Raw genomic sequence first — 19,490 nt, forward strand, 5'->3', positions numbered from 1 at the left:
CGAGTCTTTGGATATTTTCATTAAAGCTATACTGATTCATCTACTTCATCTATACAACATATTTTACATTTTCAACAAGTAAAGACAATTAAGAAATAAAGTTAAGAACAAGAAACCAAAATGATCTTACGGGGTGAGGGGGAACCGGCATTCAGGAGCCCATGGTTTAAAATATGATATATTTAAAAGATACTGGCAAAATGCAGGCGTTAGAATACTCGAAAGGGAGGTTATGATAGAGGCTGAAGTAGGCCAGGTGCATTTAAATAAAGGACATGGAAAAATCATTCCAGACTGCCACCATCAATTGCTATTTATATATGAATGCCTGAAATCTAAAAAAAAGTAAGCCTGGAAACTTAGAATGTGTGGCACTAAATGACAATGTAGGCAAAACAGAAACCTAGTAGAAGGAGGACATCTAATGGACACTGATGTGATCTTGGGTAAGTCAGTCAGGGGTCCTTTTACTAAGATGCGCTAAATGCTAAGCAGCCCGTTCTATAACTATGGGCTTTTCATCATTTAGCGCACCTTAGTAAAAGGAGCCCTTATCCTTCCATGGCTTCAGATAGAAATCTAAATTGCAAGCTCTCCAGGGACAGGGACAGGGACATATCTGATGTAAATGAATGTACAACTGAAAAAGGTGCGAGCTAAATGTAAATTATATTGCTGCATAAAAGCCATATGGTGTACTGCATAGAATTTGCAAAGAAACGCTCAGGAGACTTTTTCCCCTTTGAGTTCATCAAACTACAAAACCTTCACCTACATGCATGCAAAGTCCTCGGAATGTTTCTTTGCAAACACCATGTAACACTATGTTTGTTTTACACCGCACATTCTACTAAGATCATCCCTACAGTAAAGTATGCTGGTGGCAACATTATGCTTTGGGAAAGCTTTGCAGCAGCAGGACAGGCAGGCTTGTGAAGATCGAGAGAAAGATGGATGGTGCAAAGTACAGGTAGATCCCAGCAGAACACCATTCCGTCACAGACCTGGTACTGGGGAGAAAATTCACCTCTCAGCAGGATAGTGATCCTAAACATAAAGTAAAAGCAACAATGGTGCAACTCAGCAAAAACAGTCAAAGCCCAAAGCTTAATCTAATAGAACATATGTGGCAAGAGTTAGACTACAGTCCACAGGTAATCTTCAGCCAATCTGAAAGAGCTTGAATTACTCTGCCAAGAAGAATGGATATTAACTTTGCAAAGCAGGACAGTGCAATAGCCACTTACCCTAAATGATTCATGGCTAATATCGTTACACAAAGGAGCTGCCATCAAGTACTGAGTCAAGAGGTGTGAAGACTTATTCAAAAATATCTTAAGAAGTCTTGATTGTATAAGTCTTTACACCCTTGTAGATTTCTTACATTTTGCTGCCTAAAAAAAAAATCAAATTCAGAATACATGACAGGAAGGGTATGGTGAACAAATCTACACAATATACGCTATTTTTCAACATGAAAGAAAATTTACAGAAATATTCAAAAAGTGTTTAAGAATAAAAACCAAAAGTCTTGACCGCATATTTGCTGCCAGCTAGGGCAGAGACATCAAGGATTCAGAGCAGAATGGAATGGCACACTTGCAATACAGAAGTCTTTGTGAATATTATGAGGAGGATGCAAGGTTTCGTTGGGTTCCTATAGAGAAGGTTCATCTTTTCCCGTGCTCAGTGTTCAAACATGGGGCATGTGGGAAAACAACTCATATCTTTTTAGGAGTCCTGGGAAGGGGTGCAGTCTAAGTTTAACATTAAAGGGATGACTTAGCAGCACTGCTGTTTAAAAGACTTCCAGCTCTGGTCCTCAGAGCACTTAAGACTCTGACTTCTCAACTTCAATAGATTGGTTTTCATGATTGTAGAGACATGTTTATCCAGGGGGCATTGATAGAGCAAAAGAGTTTGCAGGAGCTCTTGGATAAAATAATTCCTTTTTTCCAATTCTTCCAGGGAAGGGACTTCCTCCTGGGCCCTGATGCTAGGGAGAATTCACACCGGGAGCCAACTAGATTGGAAGTGATAATGTTAAGTCCGGATTCTGTCGGGAGTTGCTCTCCCGCATTTATAGGGAGCTGTCGTCAGTGAGCCCCTCTGGAGAAGAAGTAGTGGAAAGAAGATGGGTGCAATGGTTGAGTACTTAGCTCAGCTTAGATGAATGGGAGGAAGCCTACACATACACTCATAAATGCACTTGTATCACCTAATATAATCAACTTCAGTTTTAGATCCTCCACAGGGCTTACTGGACATCTGTACATGGTGAACAGACGTCCGCACAATTCTCTAGGCTGTGCTGGAGGATGTGTGGGGAGAAAGGTACTTTTGAACACATATGGTGGGAGTGTTCAAGGGCACAACACTTCTGTCAGATGGTTTGGAAACATACCAGGCAGTGGACAGGGAATAGGGACAAAAAACTTGTTTACTGGGCATTCGTGGACTGAGGACAACAGGGATGGCGTTTCTCACTAAAACTTGGTGCAAAAATGTCCATAGTCAAGACCTGGAAGGATATTGCTGGCCCAACACAGTCAGGGTGGTACCAGACACTTTCTGAACTTAGGAGATTTGATAAGATTTATTTATTTATCACATTTATACCCCACATTTTCCCACATGTTTGCAGGTTCAATGTGGCTTACAATAAACCGAAAAGGCTATTGCCAATCCGGTAGTTATACAAATACAATAGATTGTAGTAGTCAGCGAGGATAGAAAGAAGAGGGTGTAAAGGAAAAGTGGGTAAAGGTAAAAGAGTCTAAAATGGTCCATTTATATGCTGATTTGCAGGACTTTAGGTGTCACGTCTCTGGTCGTGACCACCCTCAGACTTACCTTATTTCTGGGGGTCAGCATCTATGCTGGCTTCTGCCTGTTTCTGTGTTAGTCTTGTCTCTGTCTGCTGATTGCTTCACTAGACCTCACCTGTGTGGGCTATGCCTCTCTGAGGAGCCAGCATCTAAGATGGCTCCCACTTGTTTTGTGCCAGCTTCCAAGATGGCTCCTGCCTGTTCTTCCTATGTGTTCCAAGCCTCTCCTTGGTGTGAGTGTGTTCCCTGCTCCTGTCCTGCAGTAGGTGACATCATCAGTGAGAGCCTTCATAAGAAAGTGCTGTGCTTGCATTCAGGGCCTTTGCATAGTAAGTGTTATGCCAAAGGTCGTGAGGTTAGCGAGAGCACTGTTGTGCTGCTACTTAGCCTTTCTCTGGGGCTCTTGCCCATCTGCTATTTGTGTCTGTGGACTGCTAGTCCTTCTGTGTGGGCGCTGCCCTTCTGCTTTGTGTCTGTGGACTGCTAGTCCTTCCGTGTGGGCTTTTGCCCTTTTGTTTTGTGCCTGTGGACTGCTAGTCCTTCATTTGCCTTGCTCTGCATTTGGAGTCTGAAGCTTCAGCCATTTTCTCTCTGTCTGTGTTTGGAGCTGCTGAAGCTTCAGCCCTGACTCTGTTATTCCTGGTTTATTCCTCTGCCTGCCCAAAGACTCAGTTAGCGCCTGGTTTTTTCCTCTGCCTGCTGCCTGCCCAAAGACTCTGTTTGCTCCTGGTTTATTCTATTGTCCGTTGCCTGCCCAAACTGTTTGCTCCTGGTTTATTCTATTATCCGCTGCCTGCCCTAAGACTCTGTTAGCTCATGGTTTATTCCTCTGCCTGCTGCCTGCCCAAAACTCTGTTTGCTCCTGGTTTATTCTATTGTGCACTGCCTGCCCAAAGACTCTGCTAGTTCCTGGTTACTTCTTCTGTCTGCTCTGCCTAGCTTGCTTGTATATCCCGAGTCCTGTTTCTGCCAAGCTTGCTTGTATATCCCGAGTCCTGTTTCTACCAAGCTTGCTTGTATATCCTGAGTCCTGTTTCTGCCTAGCTTGCTTGTATTTCCTGAATCCTGTCTCTGCCTAGCTACTGTGTATATCATGAGTGTATACTGAATCCTGTCTCTGCCTAGCTAGTATGTATATCCTGAATCCTGTCTCTAGCTAGCCTTTGTGTACGTCTTGTCCCCTTGGTCTGTCTTGTGTTTCTGGCTTAGTGGCTGCATGCAGCTTTCAGTCAGAATCTAGTATTTAGCCTAGTCTCCCTCGTGTATCCCGGACCCAGGGTGGGTCCTCTGGATCTTCAGTTCCTGCCTTATCCTGCAAGTCCTGCTGGCCACCTGCACTCTGGTGGTCAAGCGCAGGTGAAGTTGTTCCTGTTCTAGTTGCCTGCCTCAGTACTGTCAGTACTACTCCAGTCCAGAGTTCCAGTCCTGCTCTCCTGTGTATCCAGTTCCAGGGTGGTCTTGCCTGCCACTGCTGCTCCTTGGCAGTGGCCCAAGGGCTCACGTATTCCGGTTCTGCCTCGAGAACCCGACATTAGGTTTTATGTTGGATCATGGGGAAAGGCCTTCCGGAACAGGTTGGTCTTGAGTAATTTCCTAAAGTTGAGATGGTTTTGAGTAGTTTTGCCAGCTTTTGGCAACGCATTCCATAATTGGGTGCTGATAAAGGAAAAGGAGGAAGCGTACGTGGATTTATATTTGAGGCCGTTACAGGTAGGGTAATGGAGATTTAGGAATGAACGACATGTGCTTGATGTATTCCTGGCTGGAAGACTGATTAGGTTATTCATGTATCCTGGGGCTTCTCCATAAAGAATTTTGTGGACTAGGGTGCAGATCTTGAAGTTGATTCGTTCTTTTATTGGGAGCCAGTGCAATTTCTCTCAAAGGGGTTTGGAACTTTCAAATTTGGATTTACCAAAGATTAGTCTTGCTGCTGTGTTTTGGGCAGTCTGAAGTTTCTTTACAAGTTGTTCTTTGCATCCTGCGTATATTCCATTACAGTAGTCTAGGTGACTTAATACCACTGATTGGACTAGATATCGAAATATTTCTCTAGGGAAGAAAGATTTAATCCACTTGAGTTTCCACAATGAAAAAAACATTTTCTTTGCAGTGGAATTAGTTTGGTTAACTAGTGATAAGTTGCAATCTATAATTACACCGAGTATTTTTAGGCTCTCAGAGGTAGGAAGGGTGAGGATTGGAGTGATTAAAGATGGAGGTTTGAACCTATTATGTAAAGATGAAAGGATAAGGCAGCGCATTTTCTCATTATTCAGCTTCATTTGAAAAGTATTAGTCCATTTATTCATGGTGTGCAAGCCAAGATTGATTTCTTTGGAGATTTCGAACAAGTCATTTCTAAAGGGGATGTAGATTGTGACATCATCAGCATAGATAAATGGGTTGAAGCCAAGGTTGGATAAGGATTTAGCCAAAAGGATCAACATTATATTGAAGAGTGTAGGGGATAGAGGGGAGCCTTGAGGAACTCCAAAGTCAGCTTTCTATGGCGGAGATAGGATTGAAGGTAAAATTATGTATCATACCTGATAATTTTCTTTCCATTAATCATAGCTGATCAATCCATAGACTGGTGGGTTGCGTCCATCTACCAGCAGGTGGAGATAGAGAGCAAACTTTTGCCTCCCTATATGTGGTCATGTGCTGCCGGAAACTCCTCAGTATGTCGATATCAAAGCTCCATCCGCAGGACTCAGCACTTAGAGAATTACACCCACAAAGGGACACTCTGCCCAGCTCACCACCGCCGAAACGGAGGAGGGGAATTAACCCAGCTCATCCCCACACAAGTGGGGGAGGGGAATCCGTCCAGCTCATCCCCGCGGAGCGGGGGAGGGACACCACACCCGCCGATGCGGGGGGATCTGGCTTATCCTGCAACCGCAACCGCGGGAGGAGCTGACTGACCCTAACACCGCCAAAGCGGAAGGGGTACAAAGCTGCCCTACAGCCGCACGAAGCGGGAGGGAGTGCCGGCAGAATTTAAGTCTCAATCCAGCCCCGTAAAACGGAGGGGAGAGGAATGCAGCAGCTCACTGTAACACAAACTCGTCTCAACTCTTGAAGAATCCAATTGAAAAAACTTGAACACGAAGTCTTCCTGAAGTAACTGAAGACTAAACTTGAATCTGAAATGCAACCAGAATATAAACAGTACAGATATCTGGGAGGGGCTATGGATTGATCAGCTATGATTAATGGAAAGAAAATTATCAGGTATGATACATAATTTTACCTTCCATATCATCATGCTGATCAATCCATAGACTGGTGGGATGTACCGAAGCAGTACTCACCCAGGGCGGGACATTGAAATCCCTGACCTCAACACTGAAGCTCCAAACCGGGCCTCCGCCCGTGCCGCCACAGTCAAGCGGTAATGCTTGGAGAATGTATGGGCCGATGCCCAAGTTGCCGCCTTGCAAATCTCTTCCAAGGAGACGGACCCGGCCTCTGCCATCGAGGCCGCCTGAGCTCTAGTGGAGTGAGCCTTCAGCTGGATAGGCGGCACCTTCCCCGCGGCCACATAAGTAACTGCAATGGCTTCCTTGACCCATCTTGCCACTGTAGGCTTAGCAGCCTGCAGACCCTTACGAGGACCTGCAAACAGGACAAACAGATGATCCGATTTCCGGAAATCATTGGTCACTTCCAAGTATCTGATGATGACTCGTCTCACATCCAGATATTTAAGAACAGAGTATTCCTCTGGGTAGTCCTCCCTACGAAAGGAAGGGAGACAGAGCTGCTGATTCACATGGAAGCGAGAAACAATCTTGGGCAGGAAGGAAGGCACTGTGCGAATAGTCACTCCTGCCTCAGTGAACTGCAGAAAAGGCTCTCGACATGAGAGTGCCTGGAGCTCGGAAACTCTTCTGGCTGAAGTGATCGCCACCAAAAAGACTGCTTTCAACGTCAGGTCTTTCAGAGATGCCCTCGACAAGGGTTCAAAAGGCGGCTTCTGTAATGCTCTTAGCACCAGGTTGAGATTCCACGCAGGCACCACCGAGTGCAGAGGAGGGCGCAGGTGATTAACTCCCTTGAGAAAACGCACCACATCTGGCTGCGAAGCCAGGGAAGCACCCTTCAGGCGGCCCCTGAAGCAAGCCAGGGCCGCTACCTGGACTTTAAGGGAACTGAGCGACAGGCCTTTCTCCAGACCTTCTTGCAGGAATGCCAACACTGAAGAAATTGGAGCAGTGAATGGAGAAAATGAGCCTGCTTCACACCACGCTGCAAAGGTACGCCAAACCCTGGCGTAAGCAGTAGAAGTAGAGCGCTTCCTTGCTCTCAGCATAGTGGCGATGACCTTGTCTGAGAAGCCCTTCTTCCTCAGACGCTGCCGCTCAATAGCCAGGCCGTAAGACCAAAGGGGGAGGGATCCTCCATCACCACGGGACCCTGATGTAACAGACCCTGCTCCACTGGCAGCCGCAGAGGATCGTCGACTGAGAGCCTGATCAAGTCCGCATACCAGGGACGTCTGGGCCAATCCGGACCCACCAGGATTATCCGGCCCGGATGCTTTGCCACCCGGTCTAGCACCCTGCCCAACATGGGCCAGGGCGGGAACACATAGAGAAGCTCTTGTGTCGGCCACTGTTGGAGAAGAGCATCTACTCCCAGGGATCGAGGGTCCCGTCCTCTGCTGAAAAAGCGCGGCACTTGGCAATTGGCCGATGACGCCATCAGATCTAGGCTCGGCTGGCCCCAGCGCTTCGTGATGCCCAAGAACGCCTGAGCAGATAGCTGCCACTCTCCGGGCTCCAAGGTATGGCGACTGAGAAAGTCCGCCTTGACATTCATGACTCCGGCAATGTGGGCCGCTGACAGCTGTTCCAGGTTCGCTTCCGCCCACTGGCATAGATTCATGGCCTCCTTGGCTAGAGAGGCGCTCTTGGTACCTCCCTGGCGGTTGACATAGGCCACAGCCGTGGCATTATCCGACAGGACCCGTACTGGTTTCAACGCCAGTACCGGGATGAACTCCAAAAGCGCCAACCGAATGGCTCTGAGTTCCAGGAGGTTGATAGACCACTTTGCCTCTGCAGGAGACCAGAGCCCCTGCGCTGTCCTTCCCAAGCAGTGGGCTCCCCAGCCCGACAAAGAGGCGTCCGTCGTGACGACAATCCACTCCGGGGTCACCAGAGGCATTCCTGCAGACAACTTGTCTGTCTGTGTCCACCAGCTCAGCGCCTTGCGCACTGCTGGGTCCAAGGGAAGGCGCACAGCATAATCCTCCGACATCGGAGTCCAGCGCTGCAGCAGAGAGTGTTGTAGTGGTCTCATATGAGCCCTGGCCCAGGGCACTACTTCCATCGTGGCCGTCATAGAGCCCAACAGCTGCACATAGTCCCAAGCCCGAAGAGGAGAGGCTACTAGGAACTGGTCCACCTGAGCCTGAAGCTTGACAATCCGATTGTCTGGCAGGAACACTCTGCCCACTTGGGTGTCGAATCGAACTCCCAGATACTCCAGGGACTGAGTTGGGCGCAGCTGGCTTTTCTCCCAGTTGATGATCCACCCCAGGGAGCTCAAAAGAGCAACCACCCGGTTCACAGCTTTGCCGCACTCTGCATAAGAGGGGGCTCGGATCAACCAGTCGTCCAGATAAGGATGGACTTGTACTCCTTCCTTCCTCAGGAAGGCCGCGATGACCACCATTACTTTGGAGAAGGTCCGCGGAGCAGTAGCCAACCCGAACGGGAGGGCTCTGAACTGGAAGTGTCGGCCCAGTACTGCAAAACGCAGAAAGTGTTGATGAGGAGGCCAGATGGGAATATGCAAGTACGCTTCCTTGATGTCCAAGGATGCCAGGTACTCCCCTGCCTTCACTGCCGCTATAACAGAGCGGAGAGTCTCCATGCGAAAGTGCCGAACTTTCAAGGCCCGATTGACCCCTTTGAGGTCGAGGATAGGCCGTACAGAACCTCCTTTCTTTGGTACCACAAAGTAAATGGAGTAACGTCCCTTGCCAAGCTGATTTTCTGGCACCGGAACGACCGCACCCAGGCGGATCAGATTGTCCAAGGTCTGCTGCACTGCCACAGCTTTGACCGGAGACTTGCAGGGAGAGAGTACAAACCCGTCTCTTAAGGGTCGGCAGAACTCTAGCTTGTAGCCGTCTCTGATGACTTCCAGCACCCAAGCGTCTGAAGTTATTGTGGTCCACTCGCCCAGAAACGAGGACAGCCGTCCTCCAATCTGCACTGGGGCGAGGACCAAGGCCCCGTCATTGGGTACGAGACCCTGGGGGAGGACCGGAGGGAGCACCTCCGGGACGGCGGTCTCTGCGAAAGGAATGCTGCTTGGGGGAGAAGTTCCTCTTGAAGGAAGAGGAGGCAGAAGAGCCCGACCTGCCCGGGCGGTACCGACGGGCTTCCTGAAACGTCCTCTGGAGGTACCGGGGCGAGTACTAGCCCGAGCCCTGACCTCTGGTAACTTCTTGCTCTTAGATGTGCCGAGATCGGTCACGATTTTGTCCAGCTCGACCCCAAAGAGCAGCTTGCCTTTAAAAGGCAATCTAGCCAGGCGGGATTTAGAGGCGTGGTCAGCAGACCAATGCTTCAGCCAAAGCCACCGCCGCGCAGAGATTGTCTGAGCCATGCCTTTAGCTGAGGCCCTCAAGACATCATACAGCAAGTCTGCCAAATAGGCCAAGCCCGATCCCAGGGCCGGCCAATCAGCCCTCAAGGAATGATCCGAGGGGGAAGCCCGCTGCACCATAGTCAGGCACGCCCTGGCCACATAGGAGCCGCAAACTGAGGCCTGCAAACTTAACGCAGCCGCCTCAAAGGACGACCTTAAGGCCGCCTCCAATCTTCTGTCTTGGGCGTCCTTTAGGGCCGTGCCACCTTCCACCGGCAACGCCGTTTTCTTAGTCACCGCAGTGATTAAAGAATCCACGGTAGGCCACAGATAGGCCTCACGTTCACTTTCAGGCAAAGGATAGAGGCGGGACATAGCCCTAGCCACTTTAAGGCTCGCTTCCGGGACATCCCATTGAGCCGAAATTAAGGTGTGCATGGCATCATGCACGTGGAAGGTTCTAGGCGGGCGCTTCGTCCCCAGCATAATGGCAGAGCCAACAGGGGCTGAGGGAGAGACGTCCTCCGGAGAGGAAATCTTCAAAATGCCCATGGCCTGCACTAACAGGTTGGGCAAATCCTCTGAGCTAAAGAGCCGCACTGCAGAGGGGTCATCCGCTCCATCCGAGCGGGGATCCGTCTCCTCCAAGGAATCCGCAAAGGACCGTTGGGAGAACTCAGAAACGCTGCCCTCATCTACATCGGAGGAGACAAAGTCCTCCAAGGCCTGGGAATCAACCCGAGGGCGTTTACCTCCGGGGGCCTCAACCTCTTTACCAGACGAGGGAGCAGGGGCAGCGTTTTGCATAAGGAAGGCCTGATGCAGCAGCAAAACAAACTCGGGGGAGAAACCCCCCAGACTGTGCACTTCCGCAGCCTGGGCTACAGCCCTAGATGCACCCTCAACCGGCGCTCGCAAGAGCGGGGGAGAGACATGCTGCGCATCCAAGATGGCGTCCGGCGCGACACTCCGCGAAGGAGCCGCACGGGAAGAACGGCGCTTAACTTTAGCCGCTTTTGTGCCGTCGCCCAAATTAAGGGCGTTCATGGCATTAATGTCTCCCACCTCAAGGGCAGCCCAAGAAGAAGCCGTCCGAGCCGCGTGGCCGGCCAAGATGGCGGAGGCGAGCAGCGGGGGATGGGCGTTTATGGCGGGAAAAACCGCCACACCGGAGGAAGGACCGGGACACTCATCGGTCACGAAACTGTCACCCAACAAGGGCGAATCAGACTTTAAGACCCCCGCATCCCCTCTAGAAGCGCACAAGCGATCCGGGGAGCGACTCTTTGCGCTCTCGCCCTCCGACACCATAGGCCACGTGGAGATCAATCGGGGAACCCCCTGCCCGCTATAAAAAGGTAAAAATTACCTGCTTTCCGCTCCGAGCTGTAACGACCTGGTGTCCCAGTGAGTAGCTGCAATAAACGTTTAAATAAACGTCGAAATAAACGCCTTTAAGGACGTTCAAAATTTTTTTTTTTTTTTTTTTTAACGGAGCCAGCGGGAGGGGGGAGAAAAGGAGGGACCTGGCGCCACCAGGTTTGCAGTTGCTCAAGAAGAGCCCTCAACCCCAGGCACTCAACAAAACCTAAAAATTAGGTTTGGAGGCCTAGCCAGAGCTGCTGCTGTGTGTGACCACCACCTGCTGAGATAGAGAACATACTGAGGAGTTTCCGGCAGCACATGACCACATATAGGGAGGCAAAAGTTTGCTCTCTATCTCCACCTGCTGGTAGATGGACGCAACCCACCAGTCTATGGATTGATCAGCATGATGATATGGAATTAGATTTTACTTGGTAGGTCCTGGAGATAAGAATACCATTTATCCATCTAAATACATTTCCTCCTATCCCAAAGTAATCGAGAAGGTATAATAGAATGTCATGGTTTACCATGTCAAAAGCACTTGTTCACTAAAGAACTACGGGGACAAGGGGAGGCCCACGCATGCCCAAGGCAAAACATCAAATGGTGAACCCACTTAGAGTTTACTAAACAGCACTGGGTACGGTGTTCCCTATGTTGAGCTGGGGATCCAGTAGTGAATCTTGAAACTTGGCTCTAATATTTGCAACATTGTTAGTTTGTTCTAGTTTGTTTCCCAGTTGTGTTGTTCTTTATTCCATAGTTGGGGCCTGCACACATACATACACATATTCACACTCTACAGTCCATGCTTACCCTCATGAAACCCAAAATCCTAGACTTGTAGTTTTTGGGTGAAGATTGTACCTTGTTGGGGGGGGAGGGCATATAGTAAGGTTGGATAGGTTGGGGTGGATGGGATGTATGAACCTTGGGGTTACGGGCTTTTCTTTTTCTATATTGCCTGTTCTCTTCCCCCACATATTTTGTTTGGAATTTAATTGTATTTGGGGGGGGGGGGGGGTATTTGTAATAGGAGAAATTTCAATAAAAAGTGTATTGTTGAAAAAAAAAAAGAAGGCTTTGTGAACATCCTCACCTTTCTACCAGATTATTGTTACCAGATGTAACTTCAAATCTTAAAAAAAAACAATTGCAGTCACTAGTTAGACTGCATGAATGTATTTACAGAAGTGCGGTCACAGGCATTTCAACTTACAGCTTTATTTTCTACAATTAATAAAACTGAAGATAACAAAACGTACAGATCACTTACTTGTGTCCTAACAACTTCTTGGGAGAGTGTCTGATTTACCCGTGGATACAGTTCAAGTTTAATGTTCAGGATTCCCACTGACACCTTGCACTCTGTGCCTGGGAAGCAGAATATATGATGCATCAGCTTACAGTGAGTGAGGACACTCGGTTCTCAAAATGTTAATAACCAACATTTGGATTGCATCCTCAGAAAATCTGCGCTCAAAGTGTTCTGATCCAGTCCTTAAATTCAGCAATTCCCCCTCCATCCATATCCAGCATTTTTCCTCACTCCCTTCCATCTATGTGCATCTACTTACTCTGTCTTCCCTCCCCTCCATCCATGTCCAGCATGATTATAGATTGACGGAGCCGGAGCCACGAGTGGGGGGAGGGGGTGGACGCCGGTGCGGAGAGGAGAGGAAGATTCAATTTTGTTTTTCGAGGAGGAGACAGCCAAGGGAAGGTCACGGTTGGGCTGGGGAGGCTTACCATAGGCGCTCTTATACGGGGCGCCTATGATCACAGATCTGCAGCTGCAAATCAGTATTGCTCATAATTTCACCCATGTTGTCAAAACACCTCTGCTAGAAAGTTTTCAACCTTTAGGAGGTTGCTTAAAAAAAAAAAGTTATTGATAAGTTGGCTGGTAGCTGAGGTTGGTAAAGATTTATATTTCTATATCTATATTTATATCTATATCTTTATAAATATCTTTGCCTACCTCAGCTACCAAGCAACAATAGTTTTAGAAGCTGGTTCATCTTACCTGAAACCTGCAAAGAGAAAAATCGATCTGCTTAACCTTGGAAATTGGTTGGTCACTTCAATGTACTTCTAAGGTATACAATGGACATGGAGAAAAGTAAAGATTTAATCTACCTAGGCTCCATTTTGTGGTATTCATACCTTGTTTCCTTTTTTTTCGTTTTTAATTCTACTGATTTTATTGTAAACCACTTAGATGTTATGTTAATGCTGGTATATCAAATAAATTTGAACTCTGAACTTTAAAGACCGAGATCAAGCTCCTTATGCCACATGATAGAGAGTATCTCAGTCAACAAGATGGTACCTGATGTTATTATCCAAATGGGAGCTTCAAGGCTAACGTCTTGAAAAATAATGTTGAATCTAGGCCACCACCTTATACTGCATTGCACTAGAAATCTCCAAGAGTAAACTACACTCATAGCTCTAGGAGCGTAGCAACCAGTACCTGAAGTATCAGAAATAAGGTTTTAGATCTTCAGGCTATGATGGAAGATGCAGAGACATGGTTCACAGAGAACCATGACTGGGATATAATTATACCGGGCTATAATGTGTTAAAGAAAGACAGGGTACGAAGAAAGGGAGAGGGAGTGGCATTATACGTTAAAGATAATATTAAAGCAACATAATTGCAGGACCTATGGGGTATGGAAGAGGCCCTGTGGGTCAGTCAGGAAAGACGGAATGGAAAATGTATTTACATTGGTTTGATATACAGACCTTCTTCACAGACAGAAATGGACAGAGATTTTATTGAAGACATTCAAAATATAGCTGTAAAAAGGAAAGTACTACTAATAGGTTATTTTAATATGCCAGATGTTGATCGGGGTATCCCTATTGTGGATATTTTTTTATTTTTATAGAAGCAGGGAGATCATGGATTCTCTACAGGGGGAACTATTCCAGCAGTTGGTAATGGAACTCACGCAGGATGGGGCTATACTGTACATGTCAAGTACTTGTAAATTGGAGAAGGTGCCATTTTCATTAGAGGCCTTTACAAAACAGGCATATCTTTCAGAACTTGAGAATTTACTAGCTGCCAAGCTGTAAATTGCTGTTGCCATTCTCCCCCTCCCAAAATGAATATAAGAGGACACAGTAAGTTCTCCTAAGCAGACTATTTGCATCAGTTTATTTCTAAACACGGGTCAAGTGCTTACAAATGGGGAGAGTGTTTTTGATGTTGCAGCAGGTGATCACCTGGCATCCAGTGATCATCAGATGGTGTGGTTTAATATTGAGATAAGTGTGGAGAAGGTTCATTCAAAAGTGAAGGTTCTAGACTTCAAAAAAACTAACTTTGTTCAGATGGCAGATTACCTCAAGGAATTGTTGTCTGGATAGGAACATCTGGAAGAAGTTGGAAAGCAGTGGGCAAAACTGAAAGGAGCTATTGTAAGGGCAACAAACCTTTTTGTAGAAAGTAAATAAAAGTAAGAGGAAAAGGAGGCCGCTTTGGTTCTCATAAGTGGTAGCTGAAAATGTATAGAAAGAGAGTTTAGCCTTTATAAAATACAAAAGATCGCTGAAAGAGGAAGGCAGGCGACCATATCTGGAAAAGCTGGTAGAGTAGTCAGGAAAGCAAAGATGCAAATGGAAGAAAAAATAATCAATATGGTAAAATGAGGGGACAAGACTTTTTTTTAGATATGTTAGTGATAGAAGGAAGTGTAAAGGTGAAATTAGGCCTTACCTGCTATTTTTCTTTCCTCTAGATCCTCCAGACCGGTCAAGACACTTGGGTTATGCATGCTATGCACGCCTACCAGCAGAGGGAGACTGAGAACATTTAATTTTGAACACTGAATATGTAACCTGTGCAGAACTCCAACCAGCCAGTATACCAATAACCAAGCAGAGAAAAACAAAGAAATAACCTCACATAACCCTGTACATGGAAACTGTTCCCAAACATGACCGTGCTTCTGCAGACTGAACGCAAGCAGCGCCCAGACCTGCACCAGTCTACTACCAAAAACTATGCCTGGCATCCCCGACCAGTATTGTATATATACATACAATTCATCAGCCACAGCAAAACACAGGCTCAAAAACAAGAAACTAGAAACACACACATTATAGAAATACACAGGACAAACTCTTGATCGGTCTTGGAGGGTCTAGAGGAAAGAAAATTAGCAGGTAAGGCCTAATTTCACCTTCCTCAGCAACCCTCCAGACCGGTTAAGATGTTTGAGAAATATCAATGCAGTAAAAGACTAAGGGCGTGACCCCCGAAAACCAGAGGTCAAAACTGCTGCTCCAAAACCAGCATCCTCTTCCGCTTGCATGTCAACTCTATAATGCTTCACAAAGGAATGCAAAGGGGACCAGACAGCTGCACAGCAAATATCCTACGGAGAAATCAAAGTGCTTTCCGCCCAGGAGGAAGCCACCTCCCTAGTGGAATGCACCTTGAGAGTCGAAGGCACCTTGCGACCCTTGAGTAACATACATAGTAAATAGGCTGAAGCAATCGCTTCCTTCAGCCACCTGGCTATCGTCGCCTTGGAAGCGGCCACTCCTTTCTTAGGGCCTCCATACAGAACAAACAATCTGTCTGAGGCTCAAAAATCTTGCGTTCTCCTCAGGTAAGAACACACATCCAGCTTTGCCAGACAATGCTGCATCGAATCACCTGCTCTATCTCCCAGAACTGGCAAAGAAATCACCTGATTCACATGAAAATCAGAAACCATCTAGGGCAAAAAGGACGGAACCAGCTTCAGCAAAACCGTCTCCTTGGAAAAGGACAAGAAAGGAGCTCTACAAGACAAAGCCTGCAGCTCCGAAATCCTCTGTGCCGAGGAACTGGCCACTATCTTGCACAAGAAGCCTCTGTTCTCCCGGACAGCATAGAGAGAAAAGGCACAGACACCAAACCGGAGCTTATTTTTCTTTTTGAGCCAGTATGCTGCAAGCTGAAGAGGCACTCAAGGCTCCCGTCCAATCACGGTAGCTGAGGTACAACGCTGTCTACTCAAGAGAGCAGCATGGGGGAGGGACCCGGCCACCTGGTTGTAACACCCCAAGGGGAAATTGGGGCCCCACCGGACCCACACCCCAGAAGCACAGAGAGATCCAAGTACAGGGTTTTTCTTTTTTAAACTCCACAAGAAATAGCCTACAGAAAGACCCCTAGGACCTACCAGACCGGTCAGACTGCACATCTACCCTCTGCTGGAGACTGAGAAATACTGGCTGGTTGGGGTTCTGCACAGGTAACATATACAGTGTTCAAAGTTAAGTGTTCTCAGTCTCCTTCTGCTGGTAGGCATGCATAGCTTGCAGAACCCAAGCATCTTGACCGGTCTGGAGGGTTGCTGAGGAAAGTGGCATTGTGAGACTCAAAGGTGAAGCAGACGACTATGTAGAAGCTGATAAAGATACGGCAGAATTGCTTAACAAATATTTCTGTTCTATGTTCACAGCTGAAGGGACAGGAGCAAGACACAGAAGACAAATATAAATAGGAATGGAGGGGTGGTAGTCCCTGAATGATTGTCAGAGGACTGTTTGTTAGGAGCAGGCTAAACTAAAGGTGGACAAAGCTCCCAATGCCAATGTGATGCTTGACGTCGATGCCGACACCTCCGACCTCGATGCCAACTTCGAGGAACCCACTCAATGCTTCACTGCTCCCAGTGTCTAAGGGTCTTATAGCAGCCATGCTTACTGATGCTCCCAATGCCTGTGTGATGCTGAGGAACCGGACTTGACTCCAAAAATTCTCTCTCATTGAGCCTCTCTGGAAACCTGGGTCCTCTTCTTCATGCGAAGACAGAGGACACAGTTAGCATGGCTATGGTTGAGCCCAAGAAACTGAAGTCACCAAGAATGTGTGTCTTTTCCAGAGACTGTTTGACTACACCGGGTACAGCACTTGAAGCCACTGGGAATCTTCGTGGACATGGAAGGAAAAACTTTGTCGGCTATATTAAACGACGCAACGGTGCCTGAAAAAGGGGCAAGGCACGGCAAAAAAACAGGCAAAAATCACTAAAAATTAAAGTAAATTGAAGGATGAAGTTTCCAACAACAGGAATGCAATAGAAGGCGAAAAATAAACGAAAAATAGCCATAAGACACAAAAATAGCTCTCAAGGCCTGAGTGACGTGAGGAGACGGTTAAACAAACACACCCTCTCCTCAAGCGAAAAAAGAACTGAGGAGACCGCGTTCTCGCTGCGGTGGGAAGACACTTGTGCATGCGCGGTGGAGCGTGTCTCACGCTCCACAAAGCTTTCATTTAGCTTGGATAAATTCCGGACAGGGCAACACAGATCGGCATCACCCACGTGAGAATATTTAAGCCTGCTTGTTCTTGGAGAATACTACTATCTAGTGGGACAGAGACCTTTTTCCCCTTGAACAATGGCCTCTCTGAAGACTGCTGGAACTTAATCATCCCCCTCAGGCATTATTAGCTGTTTTCTTCTTACTCAGGTACCAAAAATAAAAGAGCAGGCCTACATGCGGAGAAACTCACTGTTCTTAATTCTGAGCCTAAATGGCCTAATAAAAAAGGTCACCTAGGTAGGGATCATGGAGGAAAAAAAAATCACCATGCTCAAGAACCAAAGGAGGCTACTGTCTGTAAGAGTGAAACTAGTGAAGGGCCAGTCTTTATGGACGCCAGATGCACACATCCCTCCAGTAGGGATCCAACTCTAAACAGTAGAAACATGTGTGGCCTACAAATCTTGATCAAGAAACATCCCACAGAGCTCAGACCTCCATTTGATATGCCACCAGACCGCCAGTAATCTTAAGTTGGGAGCACTATAAGTTTGAGCTCCATCAGTGCTAAAATAAAAAGGACTTGAGAAAATCCTTCCAAAAACTCTGAGGAGAATAAAATCCCTGCCCCCACATATTCCCATCAGACAACTAACAAACTATGAGAGATCCTTTTCCACCAAAATTAGAAATCAAGACAGACAGCCAATCTGCTCTAGTAAAGACCAAGAGACTCGAGTTACTTCAGAAGGCTGCCCAAGATGGCTGCTCTTCCCACACTTGTACTATGACTTCGAGGTTTGCAAGATGCCACTAAATGTCACCTTTTTTTGCCCAAAAGGTAGCTGGTATGTCGGGTCCTGTTTTAATTTATTTATTTTTGCAGTTGGCACTCAAATAGAGGCCGTTAGGATCAAAAGACCCATCAACTGCTCTAAGCACAGTCCAAAATGCATCCTTCTGGGAAAGGAAGGTGGCTACAACCCAAGCTCTCCCAGGTCAGCCATATGAAAAGATGCAAACTGTCACTCATGGTGCTGGTCGAAGACCTCACCTGCAACCACACACCAAAGAATACAAATTTGCTTAAGCCTCTTGTCTAGGCTTTAGTTTTGTTAGAAACTGAGGCAGAAGGAAAAGAAACCTGCAGGAGTGGGAGGGAGGGAAGGGAACTCAAACTCTTCCGAGTCATCCTCTTCCTCTAAGACCTGCATCCTGAAGCACATCCTGAAATCTACCTCAGTCACATAGGCCAAGCTGGTAGAAAAGAGTGGTGCTTTGTCCCAGCACTCAGCCTCTAACACAAGCTACCTCTAGGCTAGCCAAAGAAAGGAAATCATCCCTCCGTCCTCATGGTGTGGGTGAATACTCCTACCTGTTTCTGCTATACACTAGTGTTGCCTGAAAGAAAAACTGCAAAACTTCTGTTCTCTTGAAGTGAGGAAGCAACTTGTCATTCAATTTTTTAAATACCTTTCAGGAGAAAGAAGAAACAGCAGTGAATAAGGAAGACTCATCCGAGTTTTATCCCTGCTCCAAATCAAATTAAATTTGCTCTATGTCCTCTTTTTTTCTTTTAGCTTAAAACCTCAACTGACACCCAGTTCTGCAACTAAGTCAGAAGCTACTTCATTAAACATTCCAGGAGCTGCACGGTCCACATGTCACCATCCACTGGAGACAGAAAAATACTGAGAATCTAAAGCTACACGGTACCCTTACTGAGCAAAGCACACAGGACTTCTTTGTTTCTCCGTCTCTATCCGCTGGTCAACAAGCACAACAGTTCTGGAGGATGCTAAGGAAAGTTATTTACATTGTCAGCATATAAATTCTGAAAATGTAAATTACACATGTAAATTCATAGCATATTCCTGAAATCTCTTTTTCCCCACTGTGACCAAATTTATGTGCACTGTGAACTTGCACGTGTACACTTAGGTGGCCGAGAACCCAATTAAGCAAATACAGGCAACATATGTTTATAACGTCTTACTTTACACAAAGTCCTGTGTGGTAATGTGAACAAGGGTGGACCTGGTGCCCAGGTAAGATTGCGCCACACAGCAGTTGTGGGTAAAGGAACAGAGTGTTTATTAAAACTGTTAGGTCAGGGATCCTGTTCCATTCACAGGTAGGAGGAAAAAGGCAACATAAAACTAGTTCATACATTTAACAATGTCCTCGTGTGGCCTGCTCCTGCAGGACCACTGTGTTACCTTATTGCATCTCAGTACAGCAGCACACTACTTGTCCCTGACCTGGTTCCTCAAAGTTACTAGGGAGGTCTCTAGCAATTACTCAGGTCAAAGTACAAAATCTGCAAGGTTCCAAACAGAGCTTGGCTTACCAAGTTTATTTAGGGCTTCTACCCCACCTATCAAACAGGTTATCTGAGTGGCTCAC

At 46.9% G+C, this 19,490-nt stretch overlaps 1 protein-coding gene across 1 annotated transcript in view; it reads right to left on the bottom strand.

The window, feature by feature from the left end:
- Window positions 1-19,490, bottom strand: part of CEP76 (centrosomal protein 76) — an 83,123-nt gene that overhangs the window by 51,873 nt on the left and 11,760 nt on the right. Inside the window, exon 7 of the mRNA XM_030212403.1 lies at window positions 12,085-12,182. Coding sequence (XP_030068263.1) covers window positions 12,085-12,182 — 98 coding nt within the window. The remainder of the gene's footprint in view (window positions 1-12,084; window positions 12,183-19,490) is intronic.

This window comes from Microcaecilia unicolor, chromosome 1 (assembly GCF_901765095.1).
Source record: "Microcaecilia unicolor chromosome 1, aMicUni1.1, whole genome shotgun sequence".
Lineage (NCBI taxonomy): Eukaryota > Metazoa > Chordata > Amphibia > Gymnophiona > Siphonopidae > Microcaecilia > Microcaecilia unicolor.